Below are 14,058 nucleotides of genomic sequence, written 5' to 3' on the forward strand. Positions count from 1 at the left end.
TTTAATTTTAATATTTCTCTAAATTTCAGATAATTATTAAATAAAAATGATGTTTCATGTGGATAAAGTATGTGAGAAAAATAAATTGCAGTAGTTTTTCCATCATAAAACTTATACATGTTGTGAAGAAGACCTCAAAAGGTCCCTAGAGGTCTAAAACTGTACAATTCTCTGAAACATCAGTTCATTGCATTTCAGACTTTAATTTCCTTAAGGGAAACACAAACGTCTGCACTTCTTTTCACCTCAAAGCCAGCTATTGTTTGTTTAGTTGTGAAGTCATGTCCAACTCTTTTTGCGACACCATGGACTATAGCCACTCCAAGCCCCTCTGTCCATGAGATTTCTCAGGCAAGAGTACTGGAGTGGGTTGCCATTTCCTTCTTCAGGGAATCTTCTAACTCAGGGATCAGACAGGTTTCTCCTTCATTGTCGGGTGGAGTCTTTACCGCTGAGCCTCTTGGGAAGTCCTACCTCAAAGCCATTAATAAGAGACTAAAAATGCACACAAATGCCTTCACTACTACAAATAAAAATTTTTAAAAATGATTAAAAAAGTAGGAAAAGTGGGAGGAGTAAAGAAGCAGCAAAGATACATATACAATACAAAATTATAGCATAAAACTCACAATTATTACCAATAATATTACCCAGGAGTACAGATACATTGGGCTTCCCTGGTGGCTCAGTTGGTAAGGAGTCTGCCTGCAATGTGGGAGACCCAGGTTCAATCCCTGGGTAGGGAGGATCCCCTGGAGAAGGAAATGACAATGCATTTCAGTATTCTTGCCTGGGAAATCCCAAGGACAGAGGAGCCTTGTGGCCTATGGTCCATGGAGTCACAAAGAGTCGGACACAACTGAACGACTAAACCACCACAGATACATTATATTTCTGTTCTCCACTTATTTGCAATCATTCAACAAATATACATCAAAGACAAAATACATTTTATGAGTGAATTTATCATACTTTTGAATCTTAATTCATTATAAATTGGGCTTCCCTGGTAGCTCAGCTGCAATTCAGGAGATCCTGGTTCAATTCCTGGGTTGGGAAGATCCCCTGGAGAAGGGATAGGCTATCCACTCCAGTATTCTTGGGCTTCCCTGGTGGCTCAACTGGTAAAGAATCTGCCTGTGATGTGGGAGACCTGAGTTTGATCCCTGGATTACAAATATCCCCTGGAGAAAGGAAACAGCTATCCACTCCAGTATTCCGACCTGGAGAATTCCATGGACTGTATAGTTCATGCAGTGGCAAAGAGTGGGCACAACTGAGCAACTTTCACTTTTACTTTTTCATTTTAAAATAAACAAAGAAAAAAAGTTTCTGGGATACAAGATGTGAAAGTTAGAAAGAGAAAAGGAAGCAAAGTACAAAAGCTCAAACAAACAAAAAAAAACTTTTGTTACATTTTCTCCGGACTTAAAACAATATTGACCAGTCATACAAGACACAGTTCTAAAAGTTGTCATTTCTAGGGTTGACATTCTGTTTGAATTTGGTGCTTGTGTACTAGCACATAGGAATTTTCAAATAAATGATTTCACTTGTTTAAAAGTGATCACCTAACAGAAAACTGGACTTTTACTATGGTAAACTATAAAGGTAAAGAAAGGAAAGATAGTGTCAACCAGATTCATCTTTTATTGAGGTTAAAAATTAATCTTTGTGAATCATAAGCATATTCATAATGCAAAACTAGTTATATAATGAAAATATACCCATTTCCACTAGTGAAATATACCAGGTTCTTCCAAAAAGGAATTTTTGCTACGATTCAACAAGTGAATTTTGGTTTGTTTTTCTAGAAAAGTCTATGTGACATGACCCTAATGTTTTAATAGTACTTCAGAAAATGAGGAAAATGCTGGGGAGTCATTTTCAATCTCCTAGAGACAGTCTAAATCATCCAGTGCCAACAGGAATTATAAGCAGTTGCAGAAATGAGAAACAGAGCAAAGGAAGACTAGAGTATCTATACTATCATATTGTTTCTTGTCTTCTTCTCTCCGTCTTTTCTGCCTCCCTGCTTCCCTCCCTCCCTCCTTCCATTCCTTCTTTCTTTCCTTTTGCCTTTCTTTTTTAGCTTTCCAGATCACCATTGGGGATTCCTAAAACGGTTTATAAAAACATATTTATTATTCACTTACTTCATTGCCTTCCAATTCAAAAAACTCAAACTTCACAGAAATTCTGTACTGTGTTGGTGCAACCACTTGCCATATACAGTGTTTGTTGGGAGGGTACTCCTTGGGCCATCCTGGAGTGGTTATGGTGCCATTCAGCTTCGTAAGAAGTCCGCCACAAGCCGCTGGAACGAAAGAAAAAGGAAAGTTTCTCCTAATAAATCTCTCCCCTTCTTAGCACCTTTCCACTAATAATTAAATATCTCAGCATTAAATTTCAACCATCTTCTGAATTTTTCAAAATCTAGAAAACTGCAGTCTTTAGTACAACAATTTGAATCATCTAATCCCATTTGTAAGTGTTATTTTGCAGGTTTGGAGCCAAGAAAGTGATTGCTGGACTACAAGAAAGTGATGGCTGAACTACAACATTTTAGGTCCTTTTAAAGTTGTCTGAGCAATATAAAGAAAACTGAGTGTCAGTTGTCTTATCTTTTATTTTTTTTAAATATAAGTTTATTTATTTTAATTGGAGGTTAATTACTTTACAATATTGTATTGGTTTTGCCATACATCAATATGAATCCACCAGAGGCATACACGTGTTCCCCATCCTGAACCCCCCTCCCTCCTCCCTCCCCGTACCATCCCTCTGGGTCATCTCAGATATAATATCTATACCATATGATTGCTGTAAGAATTCATAAAAATATATATAAAGAACAATACAGCCTATTGTAGTAAGACCAAAATCAATTGCTTATTTCTCCAAACTCTTTCATTTTTTTTTTCCAAGACAAGAAACTCTTAGGAAGAATTAGTTGAGCTAGAAGGCAAGGTAAACTATAGTAAATAGAGCGTATTTGTTACTCCCAAAACTCCATTTAAACTGGTTTTCTTTCCCTTTTGGGTGATCTATTTAAAAGAGGTACTACAAGGAGATCAAACCAGTCAATTATAAAGGAAATCAACCCTGAATATTTATTGGAAAGACTGATGCTGAAGCTGAAGTTCCAAATTTTGGCCATCTGATGAGAAGAGCTGACTCATTGGAAAAGCCCCTGATGATGTGAAAAACTGAGGGCAAGAGGAGAAGAGGGTGACAGAAGATGAGGTGGTTGGATGGCATCACTGACTCAATGGACATGAGTTTGAGCAAACTCCAGGAGATAGTGAAGGACAGGGAAGCCTGGTGTGTTGCAGTCCATGGGGTTGCAAGGAGTCCGACATGACTGAGCAACTGAACAACAACAACAGCTATTTATGTTACCTCTAATTCTTATTGATAGTGAGATTAGGAAAATTAGAGTATTTAAAAGCAAGTTAAGTGAAAGGAAGGACTTCCTTCATAGGTCCGTCGGTGAAGAACCTGCCTGCAATGCAGGAGACCCAGTTTCGATTCCTGGGTTGGGAAGATCCTCTGGAGAAGGAAATGGCAACCCACTCCAGTGTTCTCGCTTGGAGAATCCCGTGGACAGAGGAGCCTGGCGGCTACAGTCCATGGGATCGCAAGAGTCAGACACAACACAGTGACTAAACCACCACCATCAGTGAAAGGAATGTATTATACACAGTTCCTAATTAATTCCTAAGGAGTCAAGAGTTAGCTAAAGTAATTGGTCTCTTTACTTGCCTTTGTGTATATATGCATATATATGTGTATCTGTGTATGCAAGTCAACTAATATGATACTGGATGCTTGGGGCTAGTGCACTGAGATGACCCAGAGGGGTGGTATGGGGAGGGAGGAGGGAGAAGGGTTCAGGATGGGGAACACATGTATACCTGTGGCGGATTCATTTTGATATTTGGCAAAACTAATACAATTTTGTAAAGTTTAAAAAAAAAAAAAAAAAAAATAAAGATGTGGACCTAACCTAGGAAAAAAAAAGATTATCATATTTATACATATATTTTTAAAGCTACCTGTACTTTCAGGTTTACCATATTTGGCATATTTCTAAAGTGTAAAAATATTTATGTTAGGAGTCACATAGAAATAGCTACATAACTTTCTTTTTATCTTGTATGCAATATCCTCTGTTTTAAAGATACTATATTTTCTTTGTAACTGTGTCTATTTTATTCTTGCTTAAGAGGGAGGCAGAAAGAGAGAAAGAGAATGAGATTGCATGAGAGAAAGGCATGGGTAGGGTTTCAGGCAGGGAACACCATGTGCAAATCCAGCCCCACCTTCGCAGGTCCTTCTGTCGGGTCCCAGTTCATAGCCAGGCTCACAGGCGCACTGGTAGCTGCCCAGCGTATTCAGACAGTGCTGCTCACAGCCGCCACGGTCAGGCTTGGCACACTCATCTTCCTCTATAAAAGTGGCAACAATTAGAGACCAGCTATTTTGTTTTTATATACTAATGTGCAAAATTTTTTGAAAATGTGACGTTTAATAGTTTTTTTTTTTATAAGAAAATCTCTCATTGTGGTTTATTTATTTATTTATTTTTCCTAGGGAGATGAAGTAATTTTTTATTTTTTTTATTTTTATTTTTTAAATTTTATTTTATTTTTAAACTTTAATAGTTTTGAATGAAACTGAAACAATTGATTTCTTCAACAAAATAACAGGAAACACTTGCAAGCCTTTGATGGATGACATATAAGAATCCATGTCACTGCAACCTAAAAATTGTGTGAGAATCAGAAGGACTGAGCCAACTGATGATCACCTTATCTCAGACACAGCATGTGTTTTTTTCTGAATTTAAAGTTAAAGGAGATTACTACGACGTAGAGATTTTTCAGAATTAAATAGAAAACTTACTGAAAGAACATGAATTCATCTGTTCATTTCATAGTATAGTTTGCTAGGTAGCCTGAAAAATGCTTTTAGGAAATAGCATTATTAATAAATAAATTATGGTGGCAAACAATTAAAAAGGAAAAAAAAACTAAGAAAATTTCTAGACCTCTTTAAATTAAAACATTCAGTATTTTTTATATAGCAATGTTGATTCAGAAAATACATAATTCCATATTTTATAAACATTAATTATTTAAATTGTATGTGGTAACATAAAAAATATACAAAATAGACATGTGAAACATATATATTATTCTAAAAAAACACATGTGACAAGGTACTTCATAATCTCACTCTTTAGGAATAACCTACTCTGAATTAAGAAAACAGTAAAAAATATTCTCTGGAGAAACTGTGTATCATCCAACACTAAGCATTTTGATAACCAAATACAAACATCACATGAGAGACTCTTATAGTATGTTTCTTCTACTATAAAATATAACATGTGGGGAAGATTTAAAGTATGTAAATGAATATTTTAATTAATACTTTGGATACATATACCCTAAGTGCCAAGGTTCTCTGCCTTTCAATTCAAATGGTGAATAATACCCAGGGGAAATCAATTTGCTCTTCAAATAAGAAAAATGTCTAGATATTCTTCACACTTTGACATACACAACTGAATTCATCACTTATTCTTTAAAAGGTATCACAGAGGAAATTTATTTTCTCTATTAAAAGAATTTTATTCTACAATAACACAGTTAACCTAAATGTCTTTGAATTTTCAAGAAGCAAATCTGATACTATTATTTACACTGAAACAGCTTTCTTTTTATCCTACAGATATACATCATGCATAGGACATGAAAATAAAATAAAATGTGATTATACAATTCAAAATTAAAGATAATTAGTAATAATTCTTTGTCAAAAAGACATTTTAAGGGATCAGAATATCCTACTAAGGAGGCCATACATTATTTGTAATGTGGTAGAATGCTACTCGCTAAGGGATGGCATAAAAGTGCTGTCACCTGGAAATAAATTGATGAAATATATCTTAGTAATCCCCTTCTGGTTATAAACTTTTTGTTGATTATATTGCAAATATTTCCTCTTATCTGAATATCCCTTTCTGGATTTTGCTATTTTGACTGTTTCCTAAAAAACAGACGATAGAAAATCCTAATGGATTTCCTGTCCTGTGCTACAAATCTCCAGATTCTAGTTTTCTTTATTTTTTTAACCAGTAAACTTTTCCATCAAAAACCATAAAAATATTGATATATTTATGAAGACTGCATACTTCACCCTTCAGTATTACATTACTCTATTTCTTCCCTGCCTCAAAGCTAAATACATTTACTACATAATACTATATTTATTGTTGACAAAGTGAAGCTTACATTTTAAATGATTCTAAGTTACCTTTAAAAAAATTGGCAGCAAACCCTGCCTTGTTCACGGTTCCATCAGAAACAAACTTCATCCACAAGGTATTGGAGGTAGATCTGATATCTTCAGGTTTATCATAACCGCAAAAACGTCCTATCAAAGGACTACTTTCATTGGTTCCATCTCGAACTTCTAGGTAGTCATAGGCACAATTGTCATGTCTTTCAATCTGTAATAATAAAAATATGTGATCTATCTCATTAACAGACAAAACAATTTCTATAAGAAGAGCATTATGTATTCTCAGTGCCATGGTACTAACATGGCCATATAACAAATTATTTACACAAAAGAGAGCATTTCTGATGAATTGTGCATGGTAATACCATACTGTCCATGAATAAACGGTGTATTAATCTGGTAAAGACAGAGAAAATATCTATGAAAAAGTGCATCCACATGCATTAGGATCATAGAAGCTACTGCCTTTTAAAATGGAATAAAAACACAAGTAGTAATTCTTTGGAAAACAGAATTTTTAAAATTCCAGTTTTAAAATTATCATTAGAAATCTGGGCTAGATATCCTATAAGCAATGCATAATTTGTTCTGAAACATAACCAATAATTATAATAATTGCTCATAGCTGATCAACAAAAGCATTATTTTATCAATATGTTGCATAGTTTCAGGTTATACATATCTTTCTGAAGAAAAATCTGATAATATGAGACTACAATTCTTCTTAGTCTATGAACCCTTTATCCACAGTTAGCATAGCTGTGAGTGAGATGACTCCACTATGGAACTAGCACTAGCTGCCCTCTCAGAGTCACAGGGCTTGCTAAATGAGCCCTTTTACCCCGAATCTTTCCTTGCAACCTGTGCATCCTGGATGAGGTTAATCTCTTTCCTAAACAACTAAATGCAAATATTAGCTCAGACTATTGGCCTGTAAGGGGCTCCCCAGGTGGCTCAGTATTAAAGAATCCGCCTGCCAAAGCAGGAGATGCAGGTTCAGTTAATAGGTAGGGAGGATCCCCAGGAGAAGGAAATGGCAACCCACTCCAGTATTCTCGCCCGGGACAACCATGGACAGAGGAGCCTCGTGGACTACAGACCATGGGGTCACAAAGAGTCAGACACAAATTAGTGACTAAACAGCAGCACCTCCAGCAGCAGCAGCATTGGCCTTTATAAAGGAGTGACATTTGTTTTAGCCCTAAAATACTAAAAAAATCTGCAAATTGTTTTATAAATTATAAGACAATTTTTAAATAAATTCTTGCTTCTATATTTTATACAGAGTGAAGTAAGCCAGAAAGAAAAACACCAATACAGTATACTAATGCATATATATGGAATTTAGAAAGATGGTAATGATAACCCTGTATGTGAGACAGCAAAAAAGACACAGATGTATAGAATAGTCTTTTGGACTCTGTGGGAGAGGGGGGGGGATGATTTGGGAGAATGGCATTGAAACATGTATAATATCATATAACAAATGAATTGCCAGTCCAGGTTTAATGCAGGATACAGGATGCTTGGGGCTAGTGCACTGGGATGACCCAGAGGGATGGTATGGGAAGGGAGGTGGGAGGGGGGTTCAGGATTGGGAACATGTGTACACCCATGGTGGATTCATGTTGATGTATGGCAAAACCAATACAATATTGTAAAGTGATTAGCCTCTAATTAAAATAAATACATATATATATATATATAAATCCCCCCCCCAAAAAATGACTGACCCTAAAATCTTAGTAGAGTCAACTACTTATTAAGTATTTGAAGCTGGAAAGCATAGTCATCTACAGTTAATAAACCATGAAAAGTATCACATCTTTTCAACCATCATTCAACATACATTTCACTAATTTATGGAATTCTCCTATCACAAAACAAATGTCAGGGAACATGTTCATTCCATGAACTACAATCTGTATGCATGAAACTGGTGGCAGAGTTGGTTGAAGAAGTCATTTCCTGATTTGTCAGTACATTAGCAATGATAGTCTTCACATTAGGCAGCATGAAGACAAACAGAATATATTTTGAAGCAGATTTGGTTAGAACTAAGTACTGCATTTGCTGCTGTCCTTTTCCCAATCACAAATCAGGGTCATTCATTTCTTCATTGAATGTTCACTGCCTGGTTCTACGCTGGGCACTCTTCTCACTCAGTATGCATAGTGTGCTTAGTATACTTCTCACTGCTCAGCATGCATCATTTGTCAAAGTAATAGAGACTTGCAGTCCTGGAAATTATCCTGGCATGTAGAGAGCAAAGGAACAATAAACAAGGTAAATCATAATCATAAAATATTAGAAAGTAATATATTCTATAGAAAAACACAAAGTGAAAGAAGACAGGAAGCATGAAAATTGGGGGTGGGGTGAGTGAAAGTTGTGATTTTAAATTATACTATCAGTAGGAGTTCACTAGGATTCATAATTCCGGATTTTTCCATAAAAATGTACTCTCTTTGTATGTGGAATTATGGGAAAGAATTGGAAAGTATTTAACGTTAAAAATGTCTCACTTTTAAAGCATACTTCTGCGACAGTAGCTATTAAATAGGAAGGTGAGGGAGAGCTAGGAGTTGCACGAGGAGTGAATTCGTCACCAGGGGTGACAAGGCTATCTGACCAGGTAGAACATATCTTCTCTCAGTCTTTAACACACTCTCTTCAAAATCAGAATTCTCTATAAATATGAGGACATTTCCAGATGGCCAAAGGCTATTCTTTGGCTAAGGGGACATATAAAATAATATCTGAAACTTTCAAGGTATACAGCTTGATAGAAGAATAAGTGAAACTGAGCAGTAACAAAACTGTAGGGAAAATAACCAAAGTCTCAGCAAGCCAGCCTATCTTTACCTGCTTGAGCAACACAGAATGAACTGCTTGCAACTCATGAATCATGTTGGAAGTGGAGGAAAAGGTTATATCAGAAGAGGAAAGGGAGTGAGAACACACAGTGAGGAAAGAAGCTGCCTGCCAGAGAAGGTCAATTAATAGAAAAAAATCACATTGTTTCATATTAGAAGTCATACCAGAAGTAAAAAAAAAAAAAAAAAAAAAGGCTAATTAAAAGGCTTTGGGCTTTTAAATACAGTATGAAGAAAATGAGATAGACAATATTGAAAACAAATTACACTTCATCAATGATTACAAAGAAACAGGATAATGCATATTTCCCTGTATATAACACTCACTTTGTTCCTTTAACAGTTACACAAAAGTTCTCTTTAAATTTACAGCATATTCACTAGTTATACTTAGCAAAAATTTTAAATATTTTATATGATGTGAAGTGAAGTTGCTCAGTCCTGTCTCTTTGCAATCCCATGGATTTTAGCCTACCAGGCTCCTCCATCCATGGAATTTTCCAGGCAAGAGTACTGGAGTGGGTTGCCACTTCTCCAGGGGATCTTCCCAACCCTGGTCTCCTACATTGCAGGCAGACTCTTTACCATCTGAGCCACCAGAAAAGTCCATTTTTATATGATACACAAAGTGTAAATATCTCATGGGTAAAATGTATAAAAATGATCAATTTTAAGATTGATTCTACCAGTACTTATTTATGAATTACATGTTACTTACATATCAAGTATCATGCACTTGGTATCTTGGGTTAAACAATAGAAATAAAAACTATAGTCTCACATAGCCGATGCCACAGTTGTTGACCCAGATAGCTCACCTGTGACCTCCATGATTCCTGTTTACATATTTTTCTAGGTTAATTACATAAATCCTAATGCAATATCAGCACAATAAATCTGCTCTATTGGTGTTAATTACAATTAATATCTCTTTAGCTGTATCTGCATAGCAGTAATGATGGTGAGCACAAATGAGAGTTTGATTTATTTCATTTATGTTATTTGTGTGACAGTTTTAGAGAATGATGGTGGTAGTTTAGTCACTAAATTGTGTCCTGACTCTTGTGACCCTGTGTACTGCAGCCCTCCAGGCTCCTTTGTCCATGGGGTTCTCCAGGCAAGAATACTGGAGCGGGTTGCCATTTCCTTCTCCAGTATACAGAATAGATAGATATGTTCAAAGCTAAAAAGTGGATAAATTCCTTGATGTTACGTTACATTAGGGATAATGGGGAAAAGAACAGAAAAGTCAATAATTCATAAAGACAAAAAAAGAAAAAGTTTCTTCTTGCTTTGAAGCATGGACATAGTTCACAGATCTGGAACCTGAATGCAATGTTACGTACAATTACACATGTAGCAAATGTGATGATGATACGGACCTATTACAGACTTTAAGGTAATCAGAGCACAAACCGTATAGGAGGGTGGCAAGTTTATCTTAAAGTAAACAGACCTAATATGTATATATATAAAAAACAATAAAAGTGATATTAAGCTCTGAATATTTTTTTTTAGGAAACTGACATATAAATGGTACTGGAAGTAGATCCAATACACAAAGAAGGAAAAACAAGTACAAAGCTTAGGCACAAGAGATGGATATTACATTTCATTATTAAGTGGAGGGTCCATATCTTGACTGGTATGTTAGAGAAGAAGCATTGAAAAGCTAAGTCCTTTTATTTAGCAAGATCTGAAATCAATTAAATATAACTTAAAGTAGCCAGCCTCTCATTCAAACACTGCCAGCCAGTACAGAGCTCTGTGGTCAGTGATGCAGGGAGCACTAAGACTGAAGGAATGCTAACCCTGGAGCAAGATATCAGGCCCGGGCTTCAGGGCCATTCACACATTGTGCTTTCATTTTATAATCAAATTTCCAAATAAATTTGACATTCCAAAAACATCTACTGCAATATCTAGTTATTTGTAAAAACCTCTGACATGTCCAAATTTCCTAGGGAATAGTTTTAGTGAAAGCTTTCCCATACTGCTTGAAAAATTTAAAATAAAATTACCATATGATTCATCAATTCCACTTTCAGGTATACATTTGGAAAACTGAAAGCAGGGTCTTGGAGAGATATTTGTGCATCCGTGTTAATAGCAGCATTATCCATAATAGCCAAGGGGTGAACACAGTCCAAACATCCATCAGAGGATGAATGGAAAAGCAAACTGTGGACTATACATACAATGGGATATTAGCCTTAAAAAGGAAGGAAATCCTTTCATGTGCTATGGCATAGATGAACCTTGAGGATATTACAGTTAGTGAAATTTTAAAAGTCACACGAAATTCAAATACTGTATGATTTCACTTACACGAGGTACCTAGAGTAGTCAAATTCACAGAGACATAAAGCAACAGTGATTGCCCTGGTCTGGGGGGAGCATGGATGGGGAATTGTTGCTTGCTGGGTAAACAGCTGCAGTTTTGCAGCATGAACAGAGTTCTAGAGGTTGCTTACACAATGTGAATGTACTTAACACTACTGTGCGTACATATGTTATATCTATTTTACCGTGATAAGTCTTCAGTGAGTGGTAGGACATAATTTCAAAATATAATTAATACTATAACTACATAAATGATTAAACTTTTATAGTTAGTATAACTCAAAATTCTATACACTTGGAACAATTTTAAGTCATTAATGTTGCTTTAGGGGAAGATGTTAAAGAAAAGTATGACTAACAAAAACAATCAAGATTAGCATGTGTTATTAAAAATAAATTAATTTTAATAATGTGAAAAATAAAGTCGTGATAAAGCTATAACAAAAGGAATTTTAAATAAAAAGGAAAAATGTTTAATAGGATGGTTATTTTAAAATGTACTGTCATGTTTAATATTTTATTAGTTAATATTATTTTTATTAGTACATCTCCAGGATATCTTCCTGACCAACACTGAAGGATTGAACCTGGGTCCCCTGCATTGCAGGCAGATTCTTTACCACCTGAACCATCAGAGAATCCCTTATTATTACTATTAGTACTTAATGAATATTGCCAACTAAAAATTGTCACTTGCTATTGGCACTTGCCATCTACCTCTACAAGGATTAAATCATATGCTTCTGCAGCTTCTTATTTTCAATACTCTCTGAAAGGAGTTCAGGGTGGAGAGTAGAAACAAGTTACTCTGTACTTGAGGTGGGGGTAGGATGGTGGAGAACTAGCAAAGACAGGTCTTCAAATAGATGTTTTCAGGAACTGATTTTACAAGCCCAATTCTGGTATCTCCCCATATCTAGAAAAGCACTAAAATCCTTCATGGTGATGACTATTGCTCCTGACTAGCAAAAGCTTCATGAGACTAGTAGAAACCTTTTGGAAAATTGTGTGCTTGATTGCATGCATTCTCCCTTCACCAAAATAACATCTATGCTGACCTTTCCCCCTTGCCTCTTTGGAGCAGTCTCTCTCAGAGTCTGCAGTCCTAATTTTGCCCCCAATAAAACTAACTCACAACTCTCACACTGTGCATATTTTAAGTAGACAATTTTGACACTAGAGTGGAGAAAAAACAAACATGATTAAATATGTGGAAATCAAAACCATAAGGTGTGGTTAGGTTTAATTTCATATGATTCAGGTTTTTCAATGCTGCCATTTGAGTTTTTTTCTTCATGACACAGTATTTTTTAACTCACTCATAAATTTAGTAAAGAGTCATTGAAAATCTATAATGGCCAGATAATAAATATACACTTGATAGTATATAAACAGTGATAAACAAACAGACATGTCCCTGACTGATTGGCATTTATTGATTAAATAATACAAATGTACAAATGACAATAGCTATGAAGGGAAAGAATTTAATGCTATGAGAGAATATATATGCTTCATTTTGCTAGCAAGACAAAATGGGTGCGTGAGTGGCAGGCCATGGAATTGCACTGTTAATCTCAGTGCTACTAATTGAGATTTGTGTGACCTTGGGCAGGTTTATTTAATCTAATCTTTCAGAATAGACTGATAGCCTAAAGTATTCAATAAAATTATGGAGAGGTACTTAATTCTCTTTTATAGTTATTAACCAAAACAATGGTTAGGGAAGGCTAGTATCTACTCCAGTATTCTGGCCTGGAGAATGCCAGGGACTGCCTAGGCCATAGGGTTGCAAAGAGTCAGACATGACTAAAAGACTTTCACTTTCACCAATACATTAATGTATTATTAGCCAAATATCCAAAGAAATAGTGCAGGGCAAGCATAAAAATGTTAACTAATTAAGATCTCCTTGTCTTGGCTTCCTAGTTCACTCACAAAGATGAACCTACTTAATTTAAACTAATATAAAATATTTAAAGAATTAAAGGATTACTTTTAACTGAGTAATTTATAAAATACAGTTAACCCTTGCACAGTGTAGGAGTTAGGGGTGTCAGCCTAGTGCAGTTGAAAAACTGGAACGGCAATCTCTGCCTCAAAAATAAAGGAACTAATAAATGACACATTGAAGGGAAAGAGGCTGAAGCAGTTTGGAGATATTAGCCATTTATACCCTAGTTTTTTGACTTTATATATTGTGATCTCTAATCAAACACAAATTGCATATAAGTCGATAACTGTAGTTCAGACCTGTGTTGTTCAAGGTCAACTGTGCCACAAAAAACAAAAAACAAAAAACTTTTGTATGTGGTTTAGAAAGTTGCTAGTAAAGATGAGGAAAACTATTCCACACTATGGTTTTCAGAAGCAAGGTATAACCAAATCAGAATGTATAGAAAAACTGACAAGTGCCTCAAGTGTCATCCCACATAAATAAATGTATGTAGGGATTTTAATTAAACATAAGTAAGCTCTGGATTTGTTTCATTCACTTTCTGCTTTAGTGACATTTCTTTGAAGTTGT

General features: G+C 35.4%; 1 protein-coding gene across 1 annotated transcript in view; it reads right to left on the minus strand.

Moving 5' to 3' along the window:
• TLL1 (tolloid like 1) overlaps positions 1-14,058 on the minus strand; it is a gene marked incomplete at its 5' end in the record, with an annotated part of 170,956 nt that overhangs the window by 58,388 nt on the left and 98,510 nt on the right. Inside the window, 3 exons of the mRNA XM_027513518.1 lie at positions 2,157-2,317; positions 4,326-4,451; positions 6,325-6,520. Coding sequence (XP_027369319.1) covers positions 2,157-2,317; positions 4,326-4,451; positions 6,325-6,520 — 483 coding nt within the window. The remainder of the gene's footprint in view (positions 1-2,156; positions 2,318-4,325; positions 4,452-6,324; positions 6,521-14,058) is intronic.

This window comes from Bos indicus x Bos taurus, chromosome 17 (genome assembly GCF_003369695.1).
Source record: "Bos indicus x Bos taurus breed Angus x Brahman F1 hybrid chromosome 17, Bos_hybrid_MaternalHap_v2.0, whole genome shotgun sequence".
Lineage (NCBI taxonomy): Eukaryota > Metazoa > Chordata > Mammalia > Artiodactyla > Bovidae > Bos > Bos indicus x Bos taurus.